Raw genomic sequence first — 19,928 nt, forward strand, 5'->3', positions numbered from 1 at the left:
TAATAATTAGAAGAAGAATACCTATTATTTAACCATGATTAAAAAATAAATGTGCGTACAAAAAATTACTTGTCTTGGATTCATTAATTTTGTGTAAACATGATTGCAAGTAACAGCTTGTTTGGATGGTTGTTACCTATCGTATCGTATCGTATTGTTACTTTAAATACAATGTTTGTTTTGATTGTTACTTAAATTGTATCGTATCGTTAAATCCGTCGTTACGTAACGATGAAATGTGCCACTTTATATAACGACCGATTTGGTGTGGTCGCGTCGTTTCCTTGTGTTTTTCTCTCAATCTCACCCTTCATTATTATTAAATAATTTTATTTTATCATTTACCCTACCTTTTTATATACCGTATCATAATTTTTCTTTATAATATTAAAAATTTATTCATCATATTACAGGTGCGTGATACCATGAAACGACGCCAAAACGATACAATCCATCCAAACATTGTATTCATCAAACGATACAGTACAATACGATACGTAAGTTTACATAACAAGAGGTGATGGCACTAAGAAAAGAGCTTGTGTCATTAATAAGGTAACCTAATTTTTTACATAATGGCCTTGTGTCGGCGTTTCTCGTTTTACATGGGTTACTTCACTCCCCATCCACCTCCAATTTGTCTGTGTCTCTGTCGACGCATTGAAAAAAAAAAAGAGAGTAAAACACTTGCTAATGACAATCAAGATGTTAATGAGCTAAACTATTCCAAGGGGCTCGAAATAATTACCTGGTAAATTAGAGGATTAGACAATATGTCTGTTAATATACAGTGCTGAGCGCAAAATGACAGAACTTGGCCACAAACACAAAGCGTAAAGTCCAACCCAGATAATATACAGCACTGACATCAGCGCAGAGTGCATCACCATTCAAAAAAAAAAAAAATCACTATAACCCATCTCAGCGTTTTCTGAACACAATGTTTATCATCTCTTTCAAATTCCTGCAGGCCACTATCTCAGTATCTCCGAGATCCAAAGCTGCCATTGATGTTTCAGCTGATTTGGGAATAATACATTTCTTGTATCCCAGCTTCGCCACTGTATTTATCCTTTTGTCCATTCTCGGTACCTAAAAATTTTGTAAGGAAGAAAAAACAGAAGTGAATCAGAATGGCAGGACGAGGAAAAGAACATGCCTTGTGCATGGTGAACAAGTATGGTCAAGCATATATTATCTCCAACTGAAAACCATAATGCCTTTCCAAACCCATAGCCCTACTACTGGATGGAGGGGAGGCTATAATATTCTTTTTCTTAAATTTGGAAATCAACAACCAACAGGCAACATAATGAATGACCAACTCCAAGCAACAGCACTTATAAAAAGAAGCTACATGGCTTTTGTCAGCCCTGACATTAAAAATAATAGGAAAGGTGTGATAGGATGCATGAATTATGGTATTTATTTTTGATAACCAAGGAAATGGAAGATCATAAAAGTAGACACTCATAAAATTTGGAAAAAAAAAATGTCATAAAAGACAGAATTGCAATTTTCCCAACCTCATGACTATAAAACAACAAAAGGAAGAAAAAGAAAGGAAAAGGAGAAAATCACAAGAAAGAAGTATGGTATTTACATGTAAATCTCAAATGGATTTTCAAGGTTGAGCCAAAACAAACATTTATAGTTAAAATCGTGTTTCTGCCTATTTGGAAAAATATTGATAACCAACTGGCTTATTCGAATTTGGGGATGCTATTATTTAATCTCAATTGCATTGAATGAGGCCCAGATAGCATCCTCAAATTCGAATAAGCCATGTTATCAGGGTGCAAATCCCACAAATTTCACAAAAAACTAATTAATTTGGGAAGTGTACAGAAAGTTAGAAAAGGGAGATCCAGTAAGTATACATACCGTACGAATTTCACCACCAAGGCCAATTTCCCCAATGAATGCTATGCCCACAGGAAGAGGGAATTCCAAAAAACTGAAAAGGACAGAACGCACATACTTATCAACATCTACATACTTGACAAGAAATATAAAAATAATTACAAGTAGCATAAATAAATGCAGAAATCCACCAGTCTATTTCTCATTCTCAAGATTGGACAGCAAAGCCAGGCACACATCGGTTTGCTTTACTTAGATAGGGGCATTGGTTATGCGTTACAGCTAAGTAAATGTATCTTCCAAGTCACAAAAAGCAATTCCATGTCATCAAGAAAACTGCATGTCTTCGTTTTTTTTACTTTTTCTTTTCTTTTCCTCTGTCCATTCACTCCCTCCTTTGTCTTTTACATAGTTTGGTATTAATGTACAGAAAACATCCACAATAATCAGGTGCTGATCCACTTGCACTTATGACACGATTTAGCTCAGCATAGAGTTTAAGGTGTCTATTTGACTTCAATGTTATACGAGAAGTAAAACAAATAAATACTTTGGAAAGTTAGTTACAGGAAAAAACACCAAATCAAATTTTAGGTTTGATTAATTAAATGAATTTGAATTTTTAAAGTACGTGAAAGTTCTGTAAAGTAATAATATGAATGGGAGAGAAAACGATAAAGGTACTGACCTGCGAAGACAGGTGACTAATATATATGAAAAATATACCTGCTACATATTGCCGCTGCTACTGCAAGATCACCAGCAGTCTCTGACAGACTAACGCCACTGACAACATTGAGAAAAATACCCTACAATCAAATAGAACAGGAACCACATCAAAGATCTAAAGAATATGTCAAATTTTAAAAGAAAGCACAACGTATACACTGAGAAACCAAATATATTAAAAGGAAGATCAAATTGAAAAATAACGTAAGACATCCTGAGGAGAAGTCATAAAAGGAAGAAAGTATTCGGGGAATGTTCATTAGAATCATTACATTCTCTTGTAGCTTGAGACCAGCTTGCTTTATAAGAACCTGTATACAGTAGTAAAGAAACCAGAGTTAATTCGCATCTTCAGCGTATCTGATAGGAGGTATATTTCTCATATATACTAGTCGTCTGTCCATGATTTTCAAGAATATTAAACTGGTTTCTATACAGTAGTAAAAAAATCAGTAAATTCGCAATCTTCAGCATATCTGATCCCAAACAACGTAGCCCATGGCATCTGAATTACTCGATTCAGGGAAAAAAGAAGGAAATATCAACGATTTTCAACAATTGGCATGTGAGCCACAAGTTTCAGCAGTAGATTGAAAGCAATAACTTGATCCCTATTAGAAAAATCAACTAATTTCCTTACAAGCTCATGTAAACTTTGGAGTAATACTCACTGAAATTATCATCTCAGCTCTGCCAGCTTGAACACCATTTACTTGTCGTGAGACAGATGAACCAGCGACACACAATGCCTACACGGATATAGAAATTTATTCAAATGATAAACTATTTGAGAAAATGTTAAATTAGAAAGGCAGATTCATGAGGAAGTAGCTAGGTAATTATTTAGGTTGCTAAAACAATAAAACTGTTTAAATCACAGAGCTCTCTTTGTTCCCCTCATCGGTACACCCGTGCAGTTGTCATAGCTTGTGCCAAGAGAAATTGAAAAATGTAGAGGAAACGTTGCACGCACAAGGGATTATCACGGCACCATCTTTGTTTCCAGGACCTGATTCTAGCTCCATTTGCCACTTGATTCCGATGTTTGTCATAGAATCATCCCATATCTTCACTATACCCCTCCATAGGCCTTACCCCATAAGACAAGGTAATTCGATCAGTCCTTCACACCCTTTCTTGGGTTCCATATTTGTCTATAATGAAACTTCTCCACAATGCTTGGTTCCACTTAGAGCATAAACTAATAAAGACTTGAGAATGCCCAAAACAAATTACTGCATAAAGACATACCTGAATTTCAATAAGAAAGGCTCGAGATCCATCCATAATTACAGTAACAGCTAGTCCAGCCAGAAACTCAGAATCCGACTGCTGCTCACTTAGAAACATTTCACTTGGGTTTGAAACAGCCTGCAAGCCTGATTGCGACATTTCAAACACTCCAAGCTGCAAGCAAAAGCCACTAGGTTATCTGATTGCACCAATTTGCAACACTGACAAACATTTCAGAGCACACAACGGAAAATAAAAATCAGAAAAAAGATTTAGGAAATCATTAGGGATAATCCAAAATTTTCAGTATGATGTTCCTCAGTTAATCGTGACTAGTAAAGACTTCCCTGAGATAGAAGAACCCTACCAAGAAAGCAGCATAATCCAGAGTAAAAGGTTTGAAATATCGTTTGGCGATTTTTCCCTAGATTAAGTTGCGTCTACATTTTGTCCTTCATGTTGACATTTGGCAAATCTTTAACCAACATCAGAAAGGGATAACATTTATCAATCAGAATATGCTTACCAGATAAGATGGATAACCAGTATCATGAAATGAAGCCGGAAAATCAGACTCCAAATGAAATACGAGCTTGTTTCTGGCAAGAGCAGAACATACCACTCACAACTACTCGTCTACATCACTAAACATGAATCACACAGCGACTTCCAGCAGTTAAAAGAAACTTGGGACATTTAAAAAGGGCAGCCTGGTGCACGAAGCATCCCGCATTTATGCAGGATCCAGGGAAAGGCCGCACCCCAAAGGCTAACGAGTTGAATGTAAAATGCAGCTTTAGTGAAGCAGGATAAGTTAAGCCAAAAACTTCTGCTTCGTGCATACAACTTGAGATTAAAAAACCTCAATTAAAATTTACCTTTTTTTTAGAAGTTCTACATATTACCTCTAGGAAGATGATAACAGACTAAATAGTTGTTTGGTTCTTTTTTCTTTTCCTTTTGATAACTGAGAAATCCTGGAGGGTCAGTTGTGCACGGCTCGAGACTTGGTAGATAGAGGGTCCGGCCCTCTACCCTTCTCCACTTAAACACCAAGCCTGTCTGCGGCAGGTTCCAACCATGACGAGTGTCTAATCTACACTCACGCGCTACGCTTTTACCACTAGACCAAAGCCCTAGAACAATAATATTTGTTCGGTTTAAGAGCCAGACAACTTGATTTTGGAAAAACAAGTTGTCATTAGTTTCCAATAATAGTTGGAAGATAATGTTCCCTGGGAAAAGGCAACGAGATGTTTTTCAAACAGAGAAGAGTGGACCCATTGTCAAGCGGGGGGCCTGTCTGTTCAGTCACATTTCTGCTTCAAGAAATTGCCTTATGACTGCGAATTTTTTTTCCCTGCCAGAATAACTTTTTCTTTTGTTCTATAAATAGAGGAGAACTATACGTTTTCAAATCAAGTGCAAGCAATACAAATCAATTCTCTCCATTTCTTCCTTCCTTCTGTTTATAAACCCCCACCCCCACCTCCACATACTCCAAACTTGACAGTAAGAATGAAGCCCATATAACTAGACAATATTCACTGCTCCTAGCAGAGAGCCTGAGAATTCCAAGGAATCAACATTCTAATAAACTCAAAACTAACTGATTCATGCAATGTGTAGATCACCTTTCATTAAGTTGCCCCTTATCTTCTTCCTCTTCAAACAATGAAGGGAAAGCTTTGTCCCACCACACTAACACTCAAATCATATAGAGCATTTCCCGAAAAGAAAAAAAAAAGGAGAAGGGCGAGAGAGAAAGCATCCGAATACCTCATCTGTGGATCCAAATCGATTCTTCACTGAACGAAGTAAACGATGAGATGAATACTTCTCTCCCTGCAATTTCAGTGTGCGACCCGGTCATTGATGAGAAACAGATGTGGAATAATCAAACCAAGAATAAGAACCCCCTAAAGCAAAAATGCATAGAGAAAATTGTTCTTCAATGAAGTATGACTAGTGCTCAGTCTGCAAGAACTGACTCCAAACACATTAGATTCTAAATGCAACCAAAAGGAATATGCACAAACATGATAAAATATTATCTCAAATAAGTAAAACAGGCAAGCGGACGAGCCAAAGAAGCCATACAAATTATAAAGGATATGCCAAAATGTTCAGGGGCTCTGAAAAAATTGACCAGGCACAGGAAAAAAGCGTTCTACACATGATCACTGAAAAGAAACATGGACTTAAAGATACAGCATCTCTAGCATGAGCACAATGGTTTAGCCTTTCAGTGTCAAAAGCCATATCAAAAACCTCTTCTTCTTTTTCTCTGTGGGATAAACAAAGGGCATATAAAAACATGTATGTACCGCAAATAACATTACAGGAGGAGATACTGGTCAGAAGGTACTTACTTCCATATAAAGAACAACATCAACTATGTGTTCCAAGACACGAGGCCCAGCTATTTCTCCAGATTTAGTCACATGTCCAATCTGAAGAAATCCCAAGTTTAGTATCAGATCAACAGATAAATAACTGGCAAAGAAAAGGAATGAATATCTCTATAAAACCAGAAAACGATTCTGGCTGCTGAAAGCATATGAATACTAGTTAAGCATAGATTTGTAACAATAACAAAAAATCTCCAACAAGAAAAGAAATATTATATCCTCTGATAAGGTATCGAAATAATAAATAAAGGTGAAACTCTTATTATTTTACCTCCGATTTTTTTTTTAAATCAATTGAAAGAATTTAATTTACTTTTTGCAAAGGACGAGAGGGTAGTTAAAGAACGCCATCTAAAGTGACAAAAAAGACAAACAACCTTTAATCGAGTTACTGCAATAAATATTATCAACCAGATGTCTTTAAGTTAAAGCACAATGTCCAATACTCCACCCTCACCAGAAACACAGGGATATTGGTCTTCTTGGCAAATCGCAGCAATGCTTCTGTGCATTCTTTTACCTGTCAAGAATGAATCAGTATTAATTATGATGACTCAACACTGCAGTGAGAGCAAATTAAAGGTTGTCTACTTCATTATTTATAAAAGAAGGTAAACCAGAGCTTTATCAAACCACCCTTAAGAGACAGATTCTTTCCTGAAAACCACAGTTGCCTTGAGACACCAAGATTTATTTACAGGAAACTCCCTCACATGAAAGCTTTTAATAAAAAATGAATAGAGAGCAACCCTTCCCATTCAAATGGATAAAAAATTTGGACGAACTCCCGACGAAAATCTACTATTACAAAAGATAGCACAAAACAGAGAACCTGCGATAGACCTCCTGCACTTCCAGTTACTCCTCTCAGATAAACTGTCTGGATGGAATCAATTATTAAAGCTCGCAGTGAGAGAGTTTGGGTTTTCTCCAGAATATCCTGAAGAAAGACAGCAACATGGAATACAACATAAATACATCAGATGTATTCACTTTAAGCATCTGTTCAGTATAATATCGCAGTCTGCAACCTTCAAGTAATCCAAGGTTATTTTTTTAACAAATGCGCAAAGGACCTAGCTTTTCACAAGAGAAGATGAAGCACAAGAACTAATAGAGAGAATTTTTTTTTTATCATTAACACAGTTTAACTGACCTATATTTCATTAAGTGATCCTTTTTTATCTGCAACATTTACACATTATTATTACAATAAATTGCAAGCTTAAAGATTAAAAAGAAAAAAATAAATCCATTCTCTTCCTTCAGTTGGATGTAGATATTTTGCTACACACTGGTCGGCGGTCGCAACAAAGAATATCAGAAGTTTGCTCAAAAAATATAATAAAAGTTCAACTAGTAAGATATTTTGGTAAATACATGCTAGGTCAATATACTCCCAACTTTATGTTCTAGGGTAGGCAAAATCAGTTTGTCTGCAACTGAACAAAGACTGCAATAACATGATATTGGACATGTTACACCTAGTTAATTTATGTGATGAAGTACTGAGGATGATTCCTTAATGCAGGCGTTTAACTACTGTAAGCCTTAAAAGAATACTATAAGCCTATAAGGTAAAGCGCCTGCATGGTATAGAAAGTCACTAGCATGGAAAACATGGTTTGTGTTCTCATTAAGACCTGCAGTTGTTATTCAAAGCTTCTGCAACAATAAAAGGGCAACTATGTACATGGCTGACCAATGCACATTAATCAAACTGCAATTGTTAGAACCATTAATCAGTTCCCATCTAATCTTTCAACTTTGAATCTTCCTCTTCTCAGATCTTCTCCCGTCTAACTTTGCATGTTTATGCTAATTAATCTAGCACTCAAATTCACATTATCGAGGTCAGGCTAGTTGTCTTATCTAAGGCTCAACTTGGTACGCTTCCAAAAGGGAAAGGGAAAAGGGGCGGGAAGGACATCATACTTCATATTATAAAACAGCAGGTGAACATAAGCCAACAGGAAAGATAATGCAACATCTTAAGAGCAAAACCTATTTTTAAGAATTATGGCCCTAGATAGGAGGGTGCGGAGGTCGAAGATTAGGGTAAGGCTAGTCGGTAGTCGAGCATTTCTCTTTGTCTTACTCAGTTCGCTAGCATTAGTGTTAGTATGATATCCCTTTATTCATAAATTGCTATTACTACCTAGAGTTTAACTATTTTCTTAGCTTCGGTCTTATTTTTATCTTATTGTTATTACTACTTCTTGCCACGTTCTCCATACGAGGATTTATCAGAAACAGCCTCTCTGTCCTTCCAGGGTAGGGGTAAGGCTGCATATATCTTACCCTCCCCAAACCCCACTTGCGGGAAATTACTGGGTATGTTGTTGTTGCTGTTGTTGTAATGTGATCTCAAATCAGCTCTATTCATATTTCACTGGATTAATAACCTTCCATAAATTTTTAAAGATAGAGGTCCTTCAATTGGCAGCCGCAACCAGTTGTACTGACTAATAACTCAAGGCATAGTTGCCCCACCACAAGCCAACTTATGACTATTAGTCAACAATCAATACAAACAACACATTAAAACAGATTAATCATGCCAAAGGAAATTGACATGCAAAATTATTGAAGGATATCAAAGGGTTAACCTCAATATCTGTACTTGCATAAAGAAATAGTTCATCTGTTCCGATTCTCATCCGGTCAGCTCTGTTTCCAATTTGTTCAACACTCTGCCATGAAGAAGACTCAAGCCGGGATGTTACCAACATTTTTCATGAGCAAAAAATTGCATGCAAGGAAAACAAAAGACTATTTAAATAAGAAAGCTAGGATAAAAATTTGGACAAATTTACAAGCCACCGAAATTTCCCCTATTTTGTTTCCGTGAATGACAAAGCCAAAACACAAGCATCTGCACTCAAAGAGAGAGTGCTCCTTCAAATTTGCTAAAATTATAACAATGTAGTATTTTATATACTCCTCTGTCCCAATTTATGTGGCGGTTTTGATGGGATACAAAGCTTAAGAAGGAAGGAAAGACTTTTGAAACTTGCAGTCTAAACTCTAAAACAAGCCATAGATATTTATGTGGCTACAAATTATCTCACTAAGAGTAAAATGAAAAGTTTAAAGTTAATCAAAAGTTTAAAGTTAATCAAAAGTTTAAAGTTAAGTTGTTTCAAAATATAGAAAGGCGTCATTCTTTTTGGAACAAACTAAAAAGAAAAGTGTGCCCCATAAAATGGGACAGAGGGAGTAATTGCTATTCCCTTTCCCTTTTCCAGATAAAACAATCACTTTTCCTTTGTAGACATATGTTTCTCAGTCAAACCATAAGCTCAACCTGCATGAGAATCAGCTACCCTCATATAAAAGGTGAAGATGGAAAAGGTACAGAAGTGATTCATGTATCAATGGAAGATATTACAAACAACAGTTACTCAAAACCAGCCCAATCAAAGCTAAATTGACAATTGTAACTACTATGGCAGCTACAGATAGCACCCCAGACATCATATACCATCATTTTTTATCTATAAACATTAACATACTATTAATATGTCACTTATCAAAAAGAGAATCTGTTATGACAGTAAGCTTTTAGATTGGTTTACATTTTGCCAACGTCAGGAATCGGAAAAGGTTCTATATTGGAGTACTTCTATATTCATGCCCTTGGTAGAGTTTCAGTTTTAGCAAATACAGCATATCAATTATCAAAAGCTTGAAAAAGCAAAAAGGCACTGCCCGATTAGGAATGATAAACACTCGCCTCTTCACCAGACACATAGAGAACTGGTGCTGGTCCTCCCATATCACACCCCTCTGCAATTATGGCTGCAATCTTGCAATAGAGAGTAAGATAGTCAAAGTGATTGGAGAATATTAGATAACACCAAATGATATGATTTAGAACCAAAAACTTATGTGTGCACACAGCATCATACCTGTAACAATAGCGTGCTCTTGCCAACACCCGGATCGCCACCAACTAACACTAAGCAGCCTGCAAATAGAAAAGGAAAAAAGAGTGTCCATATTGAGAAGGTAGAGACCAAATAGCTCCCAATAAATTAAATTCAAAATGCTCCATGAAAGCATTTTGAACTAGCAGAGACCAAAGACGGCCTAGAGAGTGACTCTATACTTAGCAGTATTGAAATAGCTCCCGATAAATTTTTGAACTAGTGAGAAGAGGAGACCAAAGACAGCCTAGAGAGTGACTCTATACGTAGCAGCAATTATTTATCTGCAGGCACCGATTATTTTGGTTGATGCTCCTAATCCATCTGTGAAAAGTTCAAGGCATAGCCTCTTACCCTGCTCACCACAACAAATACAGTAAAAGCAAATTACAGAATGCAACAACTTCAGGAAGCTTTCATTTTCTTGTTTTATTTGCAGGTGGATATACCTGAGTTTTATACAGAATATACTCAGGCTTCTCAAATTTCAAGGTTAAAGTGAACATGTTACACGTTAGTAACATGATCTCGTTAATAACAGAGTAGCAGGCAGGCTACATTACTTAAGTTATTTCTGGAATTCTTCATGGAATAATATAGATATTTGGGTATACCTGTCACATGCAGTAATGCAGTCAAACTAGAGATGGAGCTTGGGTAATGAAGGTGGTTACCATCAGTAGTTGGGCTTCTCCTTGAATTCTATGAGACAGATGTGACCAGACGGTGTTGTGCCCAATGAATAAAGAAGTCATCAACTACTTTTATACTTTTCTTTATAAGGCTAAATTAATTTTATATTTTTCTTTTCCCTCCCTACCCCAAATTTACATCTTCAGCCCTAAAAATCACCCGACTTCTAAGCACTTAACATAAATCCTTATAAGTCAAGAACTTCTTCAAATAACGTGCCTCAACCCTAAACATGAGGTGAGTTCTCCTCCTTTATAATTTAGCTTTGGCCAGTTTCTACCGGGATACGTACTAACAAATGTTTGATTAAATTGAAAAAGTATACTTCACTATCCACACAGCCAAAATGACAACAAATGTTAGGCAAACCTGCAGCCAAACTACTAGCAGTAGACATATAGCCAAAATTTAATGACACTAAAAGGACCCCCTTTAACATGATTGCCTAAATAAAAACTTGTTCTGAGAAGATTTTAACTCATTCTGCACTTTAAACATTTTTGTTAATTTTTATAAACATGTAGTACTATCTTTATGAAATTTTTTGAGTGAATACATTTTGATATTTTCAGTTGAGACTGCAAGTCACAATGAACTTCATGTATAAAAATAGGGACAAAACAAGGCAGTACCCGGCACAAGACCACCACCAAGTACTCTTCCAACTTCAGCTCCAAAGAGGCCAGACCTATACGAGTAAAATATTTCATTAATAATTTTTCAAAGATTTTCAAATATTAATATCAAAGTCAATATGGCAAGAAACTCAAGCAAAGATATGAACAAGACAAAAACAGGCAACATTGTTTTTTAGGAGATAATTATGAAATTCAATGTTCCTCTTATTTACATATATAATTAACTTACAGAGGGATTCGCCAATTTAGTTGATTGATCCCTTTATTTACATCCGTCAATTTCGTAGGCATGGCTTTAACAGACTGATGAGGCATCCACGACCTCGTCACACTCTCAGTAACCTCAAACCCACTCATAGGACGCTCTATCCCTTCCGAAAATCGCTTCATTGTATTAACACCATTACACTGTTTACAAATCCCCCACCATTGCCCATCATCATACCCGCAATCACTACACACCCACACTGTTTTACTACTCTTCCCACCCTTCCCCTTTTTCTTGGTACCATTCCCTATAACCTCATAAACCCTACTTTTTATACCGTTAGAGTAATTTTCACTGATTTCATTCGGTTTAGACTCTCTTTGCGGGGTGTTTTCATTAGTAGGGTTTTGTTGACTTGTTGAAGGGGCGGCCCAGCCTTGTACGGCGGCGTCGGTGAAAGCGGTCGATTCTTTAGGAATTTGTTGCCGGAGAGTGGAGCGGAACTGGCGAGAGTTGCATAGAATGGTGAAACGGAGAGATGAGAAGGGGATTTTTGGAGGGAGATTGAAAAGGTGTTTTTGGAAGTGGAGGGCTCTCAGTGTTCGCATGTCTGCTACTTGCATTTAGAGAGAGGGAGGGCGCTGGGATTTTTATAGGCGCAAAATTTGAACAGACCGCTCTCAGTGCCCGACAAACGGTCGGAAATGGAAACTTCTCTTTTTCCCCGGGTCGGAAACGGAAACTAACCCCTCTTATATCAACAGTTACAACACAATTGCAATTACTCCCTCCGTTCATTCTTTTTTTTTTTTTTTTTATAAATAGGATCTTATTTATAGATATCTAATAGTAGAGTTCATACAACCATAATTGCCCGGTGGGGCATTTACTATTTGGCTATTATATACCATGTCTCGAAGGATATTTTTGTTCCCAAAATAAACTAGTCTAGAGCAAACGTCTTTCCTAACATTCTTAATGACATAAGTCGAGCCTTCCAAGTCTGAGCTTAAGACTTCAGTTGCAAAATGAGGCGGGTAATGGAGAATAGTAAGATCCCTGCATTTGTTGTCACTCAGTGCTCTCGTATCCATCTTGTGTGCCAGCTTGTTGGCTTCCCTGAACGTGTGATTGATTACCTGAACCTTCAGCTAGTTCATTAAGGACCTGCACTCAAGGATGGTGTTATTAAAAATAGACATTCCATTTGCCAAACCATTTATGGCATCAGTAGAGTCAGCTTCCATTTCTAAATTGGTTAATCCTTGCTCTTTCGCTAATTGGAGGCCTGATTTCAAAGCCAATAGCTCTGCCTGAATAGGTGATAAGCCTGGAGAGGCTCCATAGAAGCCAACTATCCAGTGACCCCTACTATCTCTGAAAGTACCACCAAAGCCACATAGAGAGCTTGCTTGTATAAACGGACCATCAGTATTAAGCTTAATAGTGTTCGTTGGAGGCTTAATCCAGTTGACAGTGATAGGGATAAGTTTATGAGTTATTGCTTCATTTTGAGTGAGAAGTTTGTACTACACTGCTTGATTAAGAGCATGCTGAAGAGCCGGTTTATTAGTGGTATTATTAAAGAGATTATTATTCCTATTTATCCGAATGGTCCATATAACGAAAGGAAAGAGATCAGTACAGTTGATGATACCATTTCCTAATGGAGTATTGTGGTCTCTGAGCATATTTAACCAATCATGACTATAAAGGGCTTGCATCTGTTAGGCTATTCTGTCAATTTAATTATCTCCAATGAATATTCATTGAAGAAATTAAAAAATATTTCAATATTAATTTGCTTACCTCTTGAGAAGTGCATAATAATGGATTTGTACAGCACATGTAAGTATTTTTTAGGCAAGAATTAATTTATTTAAAGTTTATGTAATAGTTTAATCTATTGCAATGGATTGTATTTTGTTATTTAAAAAATATATCAAACAACCTGTCACAACATATTATTAAATTATCAACACTATGGGTACCGCAGAGACGAGTGGGGTTGCTTTTACTACGTTCCAGCTTGACGGAGCGGCTTATCAGTGGTGGTGGACATATGAGTTGGGTAATCGACCAATGCAGCTTCACTTACATGGGTTCAGTTTTCAGAGATGTTTTGAGGGAGTTTGTACCTCAATCACTTCGGTTCAGCATGGCTTGAGAGTTGGAGTCAGATGTTTCTTTTCAGCAGGTGGTAGGGATCGCTCGCCGGTTTGAGGGCATATGGAACCGGGAGCGAAAGAACAGACGAGAGCTGGAGAGGGAGAGTACAGGGAGGCAAGGAGGCCTCGTAGACCGGAGAGATCTGCTGGCCCTTATTTTGGAGGCAAGGTGCGACATGGTGGAGGTTTCGTGGGTCAGCCAGTTCAGTTTGCGCTTCAGGCTTCACACAGTGATTCAGGTGTTCATGGGTCTCAGAGTACCCATACCGCACAGTCCCACAGCCACGTCAGTAGAGGGGTTTCTTTGAGTGTGGAGATGTTAGCCACATGGTGAGAGATTTCCCCAGATTTCAGGCAGATGTGTCACAGCAAGGTATTCAGGTGAGTAGAGGGCGCCCAAGAGGGGGAGGCCTGGCCCGTTGATGTGTTTCATATAGTAGGCTTAAGGCCGTTGCGCCAGATGGTGCCATTCAGGTATGATTTTGATTTGTTATAGAGGAGCACCATCCGTAGTTCATTACAGTTCTGCTTATCGGGGTGAGTTCCCCTATTTGTTGCTCCACTTATGGGTGCGTTTCATGATTGGCACTCTGTTTATGTGTAACCCTGTTGGAAGGTTCTATGAGTGATAGCCATGTCTATCATCTGTTTTTGTTTATTATCGAGAGTTATGAGACTGGTAGTAAATTTCTGTTGTCCTTCTCGGTAGGCTTGATGTGATTTATGACTATTTTTGGCGACGAGCCGTGACGCTTATGCTCCATCAGTGTGGGAGCCAGAACTTGTTGTAAATTATGACGGAATTGATCTAGTGAGAGTTTTCAGCTGATTTGATGTGTACTATACTTGAGATTCAGAGTCGAGGGCAAGACCCTCGTTATTTTATGTGATTTAATATGTTGAGACCGAGCTGTGTACCGCGGTGGGAGTTATATCAGTATGAGATCCTTGATTCTTTTATATGCTTTAATTCTTTCTTGTAGATTGTTTTGTAAATTAGTTTTGGTAGAAAAATTTTTTCTTGACGGACTTGTTTGATAGTTTCTTTATGTGTTTCCTTTCCATATTCAGTCATTTTCGTTCTATGCTTCTTGAGTTATCTTGTGGGGTGTGTGCCCGTTGGTATTAGTTGTGATTTGGTTATTCGGGTGTTAGTTATGTGGTTTTTGTGATTATTGTATCATCGTCAGTGTTGTGGAGGTTTCAAACGGGTTCCTACCGAATGTGAGGCTTATGGCCGGTGCAGGATTTGATTTCGGACAAATATTGTGATCAGGAATGTTATTATAGGCCTATGTGTGGTGTGTATGTTGTGTGGTTATACTCTGTGGGTGTAGGCATAAGTGGTTGCAGCTAGTTGAAACTGATACCGGATATGGATTTAGAATCAGGTCCCTTGGAAATGAATGGGAGATGGGGAGTTGGGCTCTAAGGCTTATTGGTATTGCTAGAAAGGCTAAATTTCAGTTGAGATGGTGTCATCAGATTTATGTGGATTAGGGTGACTTGGGATCACCCGCGGGTGTATGCTGGAAGTGTGCATTCAATAAGTTGAGAACTTCGACGCGAATCTTGGCACGTTCGAGGACAAACGTTGGTTTTAAGAGGGGGAGGATGTAACGACCCGGCCGGTCATTTTGAGAATTTAAGCTCCGTTCAGCGGAGTAAGGTCTGGAACAACTTCATAATATGAGTATTGACTTGTGTGCATGGTTGAATTCAGTTTCCGGATAAATCGGAGTTAAATTGGAAGAAGGAACCTAGTTTTGGAAGTCTAAACAGTAAAAATTTGACCGGAATTGGACTTTTGAGTAAACGGCCCCAGAATGGGTCGTGGGTGATCTCAACAGCTTTGTATGGTGATTTTGGACTTAGGCGCGCGTCTGGATTCGGATTTGGAGGTCCGTAGGGTAATGTGAGGTGTTTCGGCGAAAGTTGGAAAAGTTGAAGTTTGGAAGAATGGAGAGGTTTGACTCATAGTTGACTTTTGTGATATCGGGGTCGGAATACGATTCCGAGAGTTGGAACAGCTCCATTATGTCATTGTGGACTTGCCTGCAAAATTTGGCGTCATTCTGGATTGATTTGATAGGTTTCGGCACGAGTTTAGAAATTTGAAGATTTGAAAGTTCATAAATTCGATTTATAGTTTGATTCGTTGTTTCGGCATTGTTTAATGTGATTCGTAATCTCGAGCGAGTCCGTGTTAGGTTATGTGACTTGTTTATGTGTTTAGACGGGGTCCCGGGGGCCACGAGTCATTTTTCTCTATGTTTGAACTGCTGTTCTGCTATCTGGTGTTTCCTTCTATGCGATCGGCATAGTCGCGATCGCATAGAGTTAAATTTCTGCTGCACTGACCCGACTTTGGAAGCTTATATCTCACAATCTATAAGGAATATGAAGATGATCCAAAAATTAAAGTTATAGCCCTTGATGTCTAGTTTTCGGAAAGTTAAACCAATTGTAATTTGGAGTTTTGTACAAAAAGTTATGACCATTATACTAGAAGCTGCTCGGAAGAGTTGGAGAAGGCTGTTGGAAAATTTGTTCTACGCGATCGCGGAGGAATGGCTGCGATCGCATAGGGTAAAAGAAGGGCTGAAAAATTTTGTGCTTCGCTATTGCATCAGTTTGTCCGCGATAGCGTAGGGTAAAAATCTGGGCAGACAGAATATATTCCAAAATCGAGGGTTTCACCATTTTTATCATATTTTGACTTGTAGACCTCGGTTTTGAGCGATTCTTGGTGGGTTCTTCAGCTAATTCGATTGGGTAAGTATTCTTCATTGAGACTTAAATATATTACATAAATTATTCTTTGTTTTTATCATTTAAATTGTGTTTTTAGTTAGGAAAAATGTTGGTTTTTGAAGAAAATTTTCAAAGCGAAATTTCATGATTTGAGGGATGAAATGGTATCGTAATTTGGTAATTTTTGTATGGTTGAACTCTATTGGAATGGGTATTCGGATTTTATAAAATTTATCGGGTTCCGAGGCGCGGGCCCGGGGGTCGACTTTTAAACCGATTTTTAGATTTTGTTAAAGATTGAAATTTTAGGATCCGGAATAGTTTCTTATGTGTTTTATTTGTGCTTTGAAGTTAATTTGGTTAGATTTGAGCCGTCCGGAGATCTTTTCACCCGAGAAGTGCATTCTTGAGTATCGGTGTATTATCTTTGAGGTAAGTATCTTGCCTAACCTTGTGTGGGGGACTTCCCCTTAGGATTTGAGTCTTCTATGTTGATTGTAGTTCGTGTACGCGAGGTGACGAGTGTGTGCTCGGACTTATTTGTAAAAAAATTGGCCTTTTAGGGTTCATAGGTCTTTATATTCACTTGGAGGAATGTGTTCTTGACATGACTGAGTTTCCTATTTATTGGTTTCACCTCCACATACTTAATTGGAATTAATTACTTCATGATTCATTTTTATTGCCTAATTGACTCCTAATTGATTTAACTGAAGAATTTCGCCTCTCCTATTGTCATGCTATCTCTTCATAGTTGCTTATCTTATTTGAGAATTATTATTACCCCTCTTGAAATTGTTTAGTCTTAAGTGAAGCTAAAGATCATTTTTCCCTAATGGTATTGCGGGATAACCTCAAAATTTGTCCAACCTTAAAAGGAGTTAGATAACCAATATCTTTGTTGACTCGCCCTTATTTGGGACTACTTGACTCGTGTTGTTCCTTGTTATTGACTTGTATATTGTGGGATCGTCGCTATACGTTAGTTTTCCCGTGTTGAACTATTCCCTTTATGCCAGCGTTCTTTTCTGTGGTTAAATCCTTGTGAGTTGGTTCTACCGTTTCCTTGTGATTTACGGTCCTTGAGTTGACTATTTGTCTTACCTTGAATTATTGTCATTTTTGTTGTTGTTATATGTATCATGGTGATGTACGAGCTTTCTGCTGTGCTGTGACTGTTATTTCTGTATGTTGCGCTGTGTATTTACTTTGGGACTACGGGACGATATCCCGGGAGATCCCCCCTGCATGTTTACTTTGGGACTACGGATCGGTATTCCGGGAGATCCGCCTGCACGTTTACTTTTGGGACTACGGGACTGCACCCGGGAGATCCCCTGCGCATTATGAGATGGACTACGGGACGACACCCGAGAGATCCACTAGATATTTATATTTGGACTACGGGACGGTATCCCGGGAGATCCTCTGTACATTTATATTTGGACTACGGGACGGTATACCGGGAGATCCTCTGTACATTTATATTTGGACTACGGGACGGTATACCGGGAGATCCTCTGTACATTTATATTTGGACTACGGGACGGTATCCCAGGAGATCCTCTGTACATTTACGTTTGGGACTACGGGACAGTATCCTGGGAGATCCCCTGTTATTATCACTGTGTTCTGAGATGTTGTTTTCATTGATCCTATCCCCGTGTAAACAGTATATGTGTTGTCCGTTCTTGTCCTTATGCTTACTAGCTGGTATGAACTATGTTAGGACACTTGCACAAGCATACATGTGGCTAAGCACCCTTAACGGATAGGAGCCTCCTTGAGATTTCTGAATATAGACGCACACCTTTGTTTATTTTTCCTTCCATGTGAGAATGACTCTTTTGGGCAAGTGAGTTGTCAGTATGATTTTGAGGTGTGATAAGGGCACAGGATGCCAAGTGTTAGGGTTCAGGTATTGAGACGCGTATTGTATGATTATGAGATGAGGTGTCACAGGGTGACTTATATTCGAAGGTTATTTATTTGAAAAGGTTATATTCGAAAGGTATTCATTATTAGAGGACTATTTCAAAAAAATGTTTACTTGAAGAAGTATAATTCGAAATGTTTTTATCAACTAAAAGATTTGACTAATTCATTGAAGTTGTTGGCTATGACCTAATGTGGAAGCTGCCGTAGTTGCTAAGTTATGACCTGTCCTTACTGTATTTGTGAATTTCGAATTCGGGTTGTATTTTTTTTTGTTCACTTTTATGAGCTTTATTATGGTTTTCCACCGTTACTTGTTGTTTCCTTCCCTTATTGTAGTTACTGTATTGTTAGCAATATCGCGTATCCTTTATATAGATATCACGTTCGGTTGTTTCTATACTTATACTTGTTCTGATTATTAGACCAGTGGGTGTCTTGACTGTTCCTCGTCACTACTCCACCGAGGTTAGTCTTGATACTTACTGAGCACCGCTGTGGTGTGCTCATACTACACTTCTGCATATTTTTATGTGCAGATCCAGGTATTGTTCGCTAGTAGCTATTCGGATTCTTGCCGAGGACACTCAAGGTAGCCTTGCTGCTGCATTCGCAGGCTTCGGAGTCACCTTCCTATTTTATATTCACACTGTTGTGCTTATTTCCATTCGGTTATGTTTAGAAGTTGTAGTGAAACTCCGTAGAGCTTATGACTTATACTACCGGGTTTTGGAAAGTTGTTCATTGTTTAAAAGATTTATCTCAGAAGAATTCTAGCTGTTATTAGTTATTGTTGTTATTCCGCATTTTAGTAGGCATACCTAGTCCTTAAGACTAGGTGCCATCACGAAACCCAACGGAGGGAAAAATTGGGTCGTGACAAAACTGTTAAACAAGAAATTAAAACCCGAAGACTTATAGCAAATCAATACATAAGTTTGACTATTTATTTGTATATAAGTGTACCAATGTATCTCACCCTCTTATTGTTCTTGTCACCATAGAATGTGATATTGGGTAAAGAATTTGAGTGGTGATATGACATATCTCAATGCTATTTCATAAGGGATGGAGAATATAATAAAAAAATGATACTTACAAGATCAATATTTCTATGATATAACAAATTTTACTCGATATAACTACTCAAACCCGTAAGACGTTGTTGAGAGTATTACCATGAGTATAATCATTAAGAGATAAACAATAACCTATAATAACGCCATTAACGCTATATTCGTTTTGATTTGTCTCTCCTTCTTTTATTGCATATAAATAAATAGTTGGTGGACAAAGTTCATTAGAAAAGTTTAAAGTATATAGATATTGTAATATCACCAATTAAAAAGATGGTACAAAGGTCATTC

General features: G+C 37.8%; 1 protein-coding gene across 1 annotated transcript; it reads right to left on the minus strand.

Annotated features, from left to right (window-relative positions):
• LOC109223625 (DNA repair protein RadA) lies at nucleotides 440-12,469 on the minus strand. The gene is made up of 16 exons (XM_019388006.1): nucleotides 11,726-12,469; nucleotides 11,491-11,546; nucleotides 10,148-10,206; nucleotides 9,973-10,044; nucleotides 8,846-8,929; nucleotides 7,069-7,176; nucleotides 6,694-6,756; nucleotides 6,198-6,278; nucleotides 5,605-5,670; nucleotides 3,844-3,999; nucleotides 3,264-3,341; nucleotides 2,865-2,903; nucleotides 2,590-2,672; nucleotides 1,885-1,957; nucleotides 749-1,092; nucleotides 440-649 (listed from the first exon to the last, which is right to left on the minus strand). The coding sequence occupies exons 1-15, from the start codon at nucleotides 12,325-12,327 to the stop codon at nucleotides 922-924; spliced, it is 1,791 nt and encodes a 596-aa protein (XP_019243551.1). The 5' UTR covers nucleotides 12,328-12,469; the 3' UTR covers nucleotides 440-649; nucleotides 749-921.

This window comes from Nicotiana attenuata, chromosome 3, assembly GCF_001879085.1.
Source record: "Nicotiana attenuata strain UT chromosome 3, NIATTr2, whole genome shotgun sequence".
In the NCBI taxonomy this organism is placed as follows: domain Eukaryota; kingdom Viridiplantae; phylum Streptophyta; class Magnoliopsida; order Solanales; family Solanaceae; genus Nicotiana; species Nicotiana attenuata.

Coding starts and splice junctions, on each gene's coding strand:
- LOC109223625 (XM_019388006.1), bottom strand. CDS start 12,327: ATGCAAGTAGCAGACATGCGAACACTGAGAGCCCTCCACTTCCAAAAA. Junction 10,207..11,490: donor TGGTGGTGGTCTTGTGCCGG/GTACTGCCTTGT, acceptor TTCTATTTGCAG/GCTGCTTAGTGTTAGTTGGT. Junction 4,000..5,604: donor GATTTGGATCCACAGATGAG/GTATTCGGATGC, acceptor TTTTGCTTGCAG/CTTGGAGTGTTTGAAATGTC.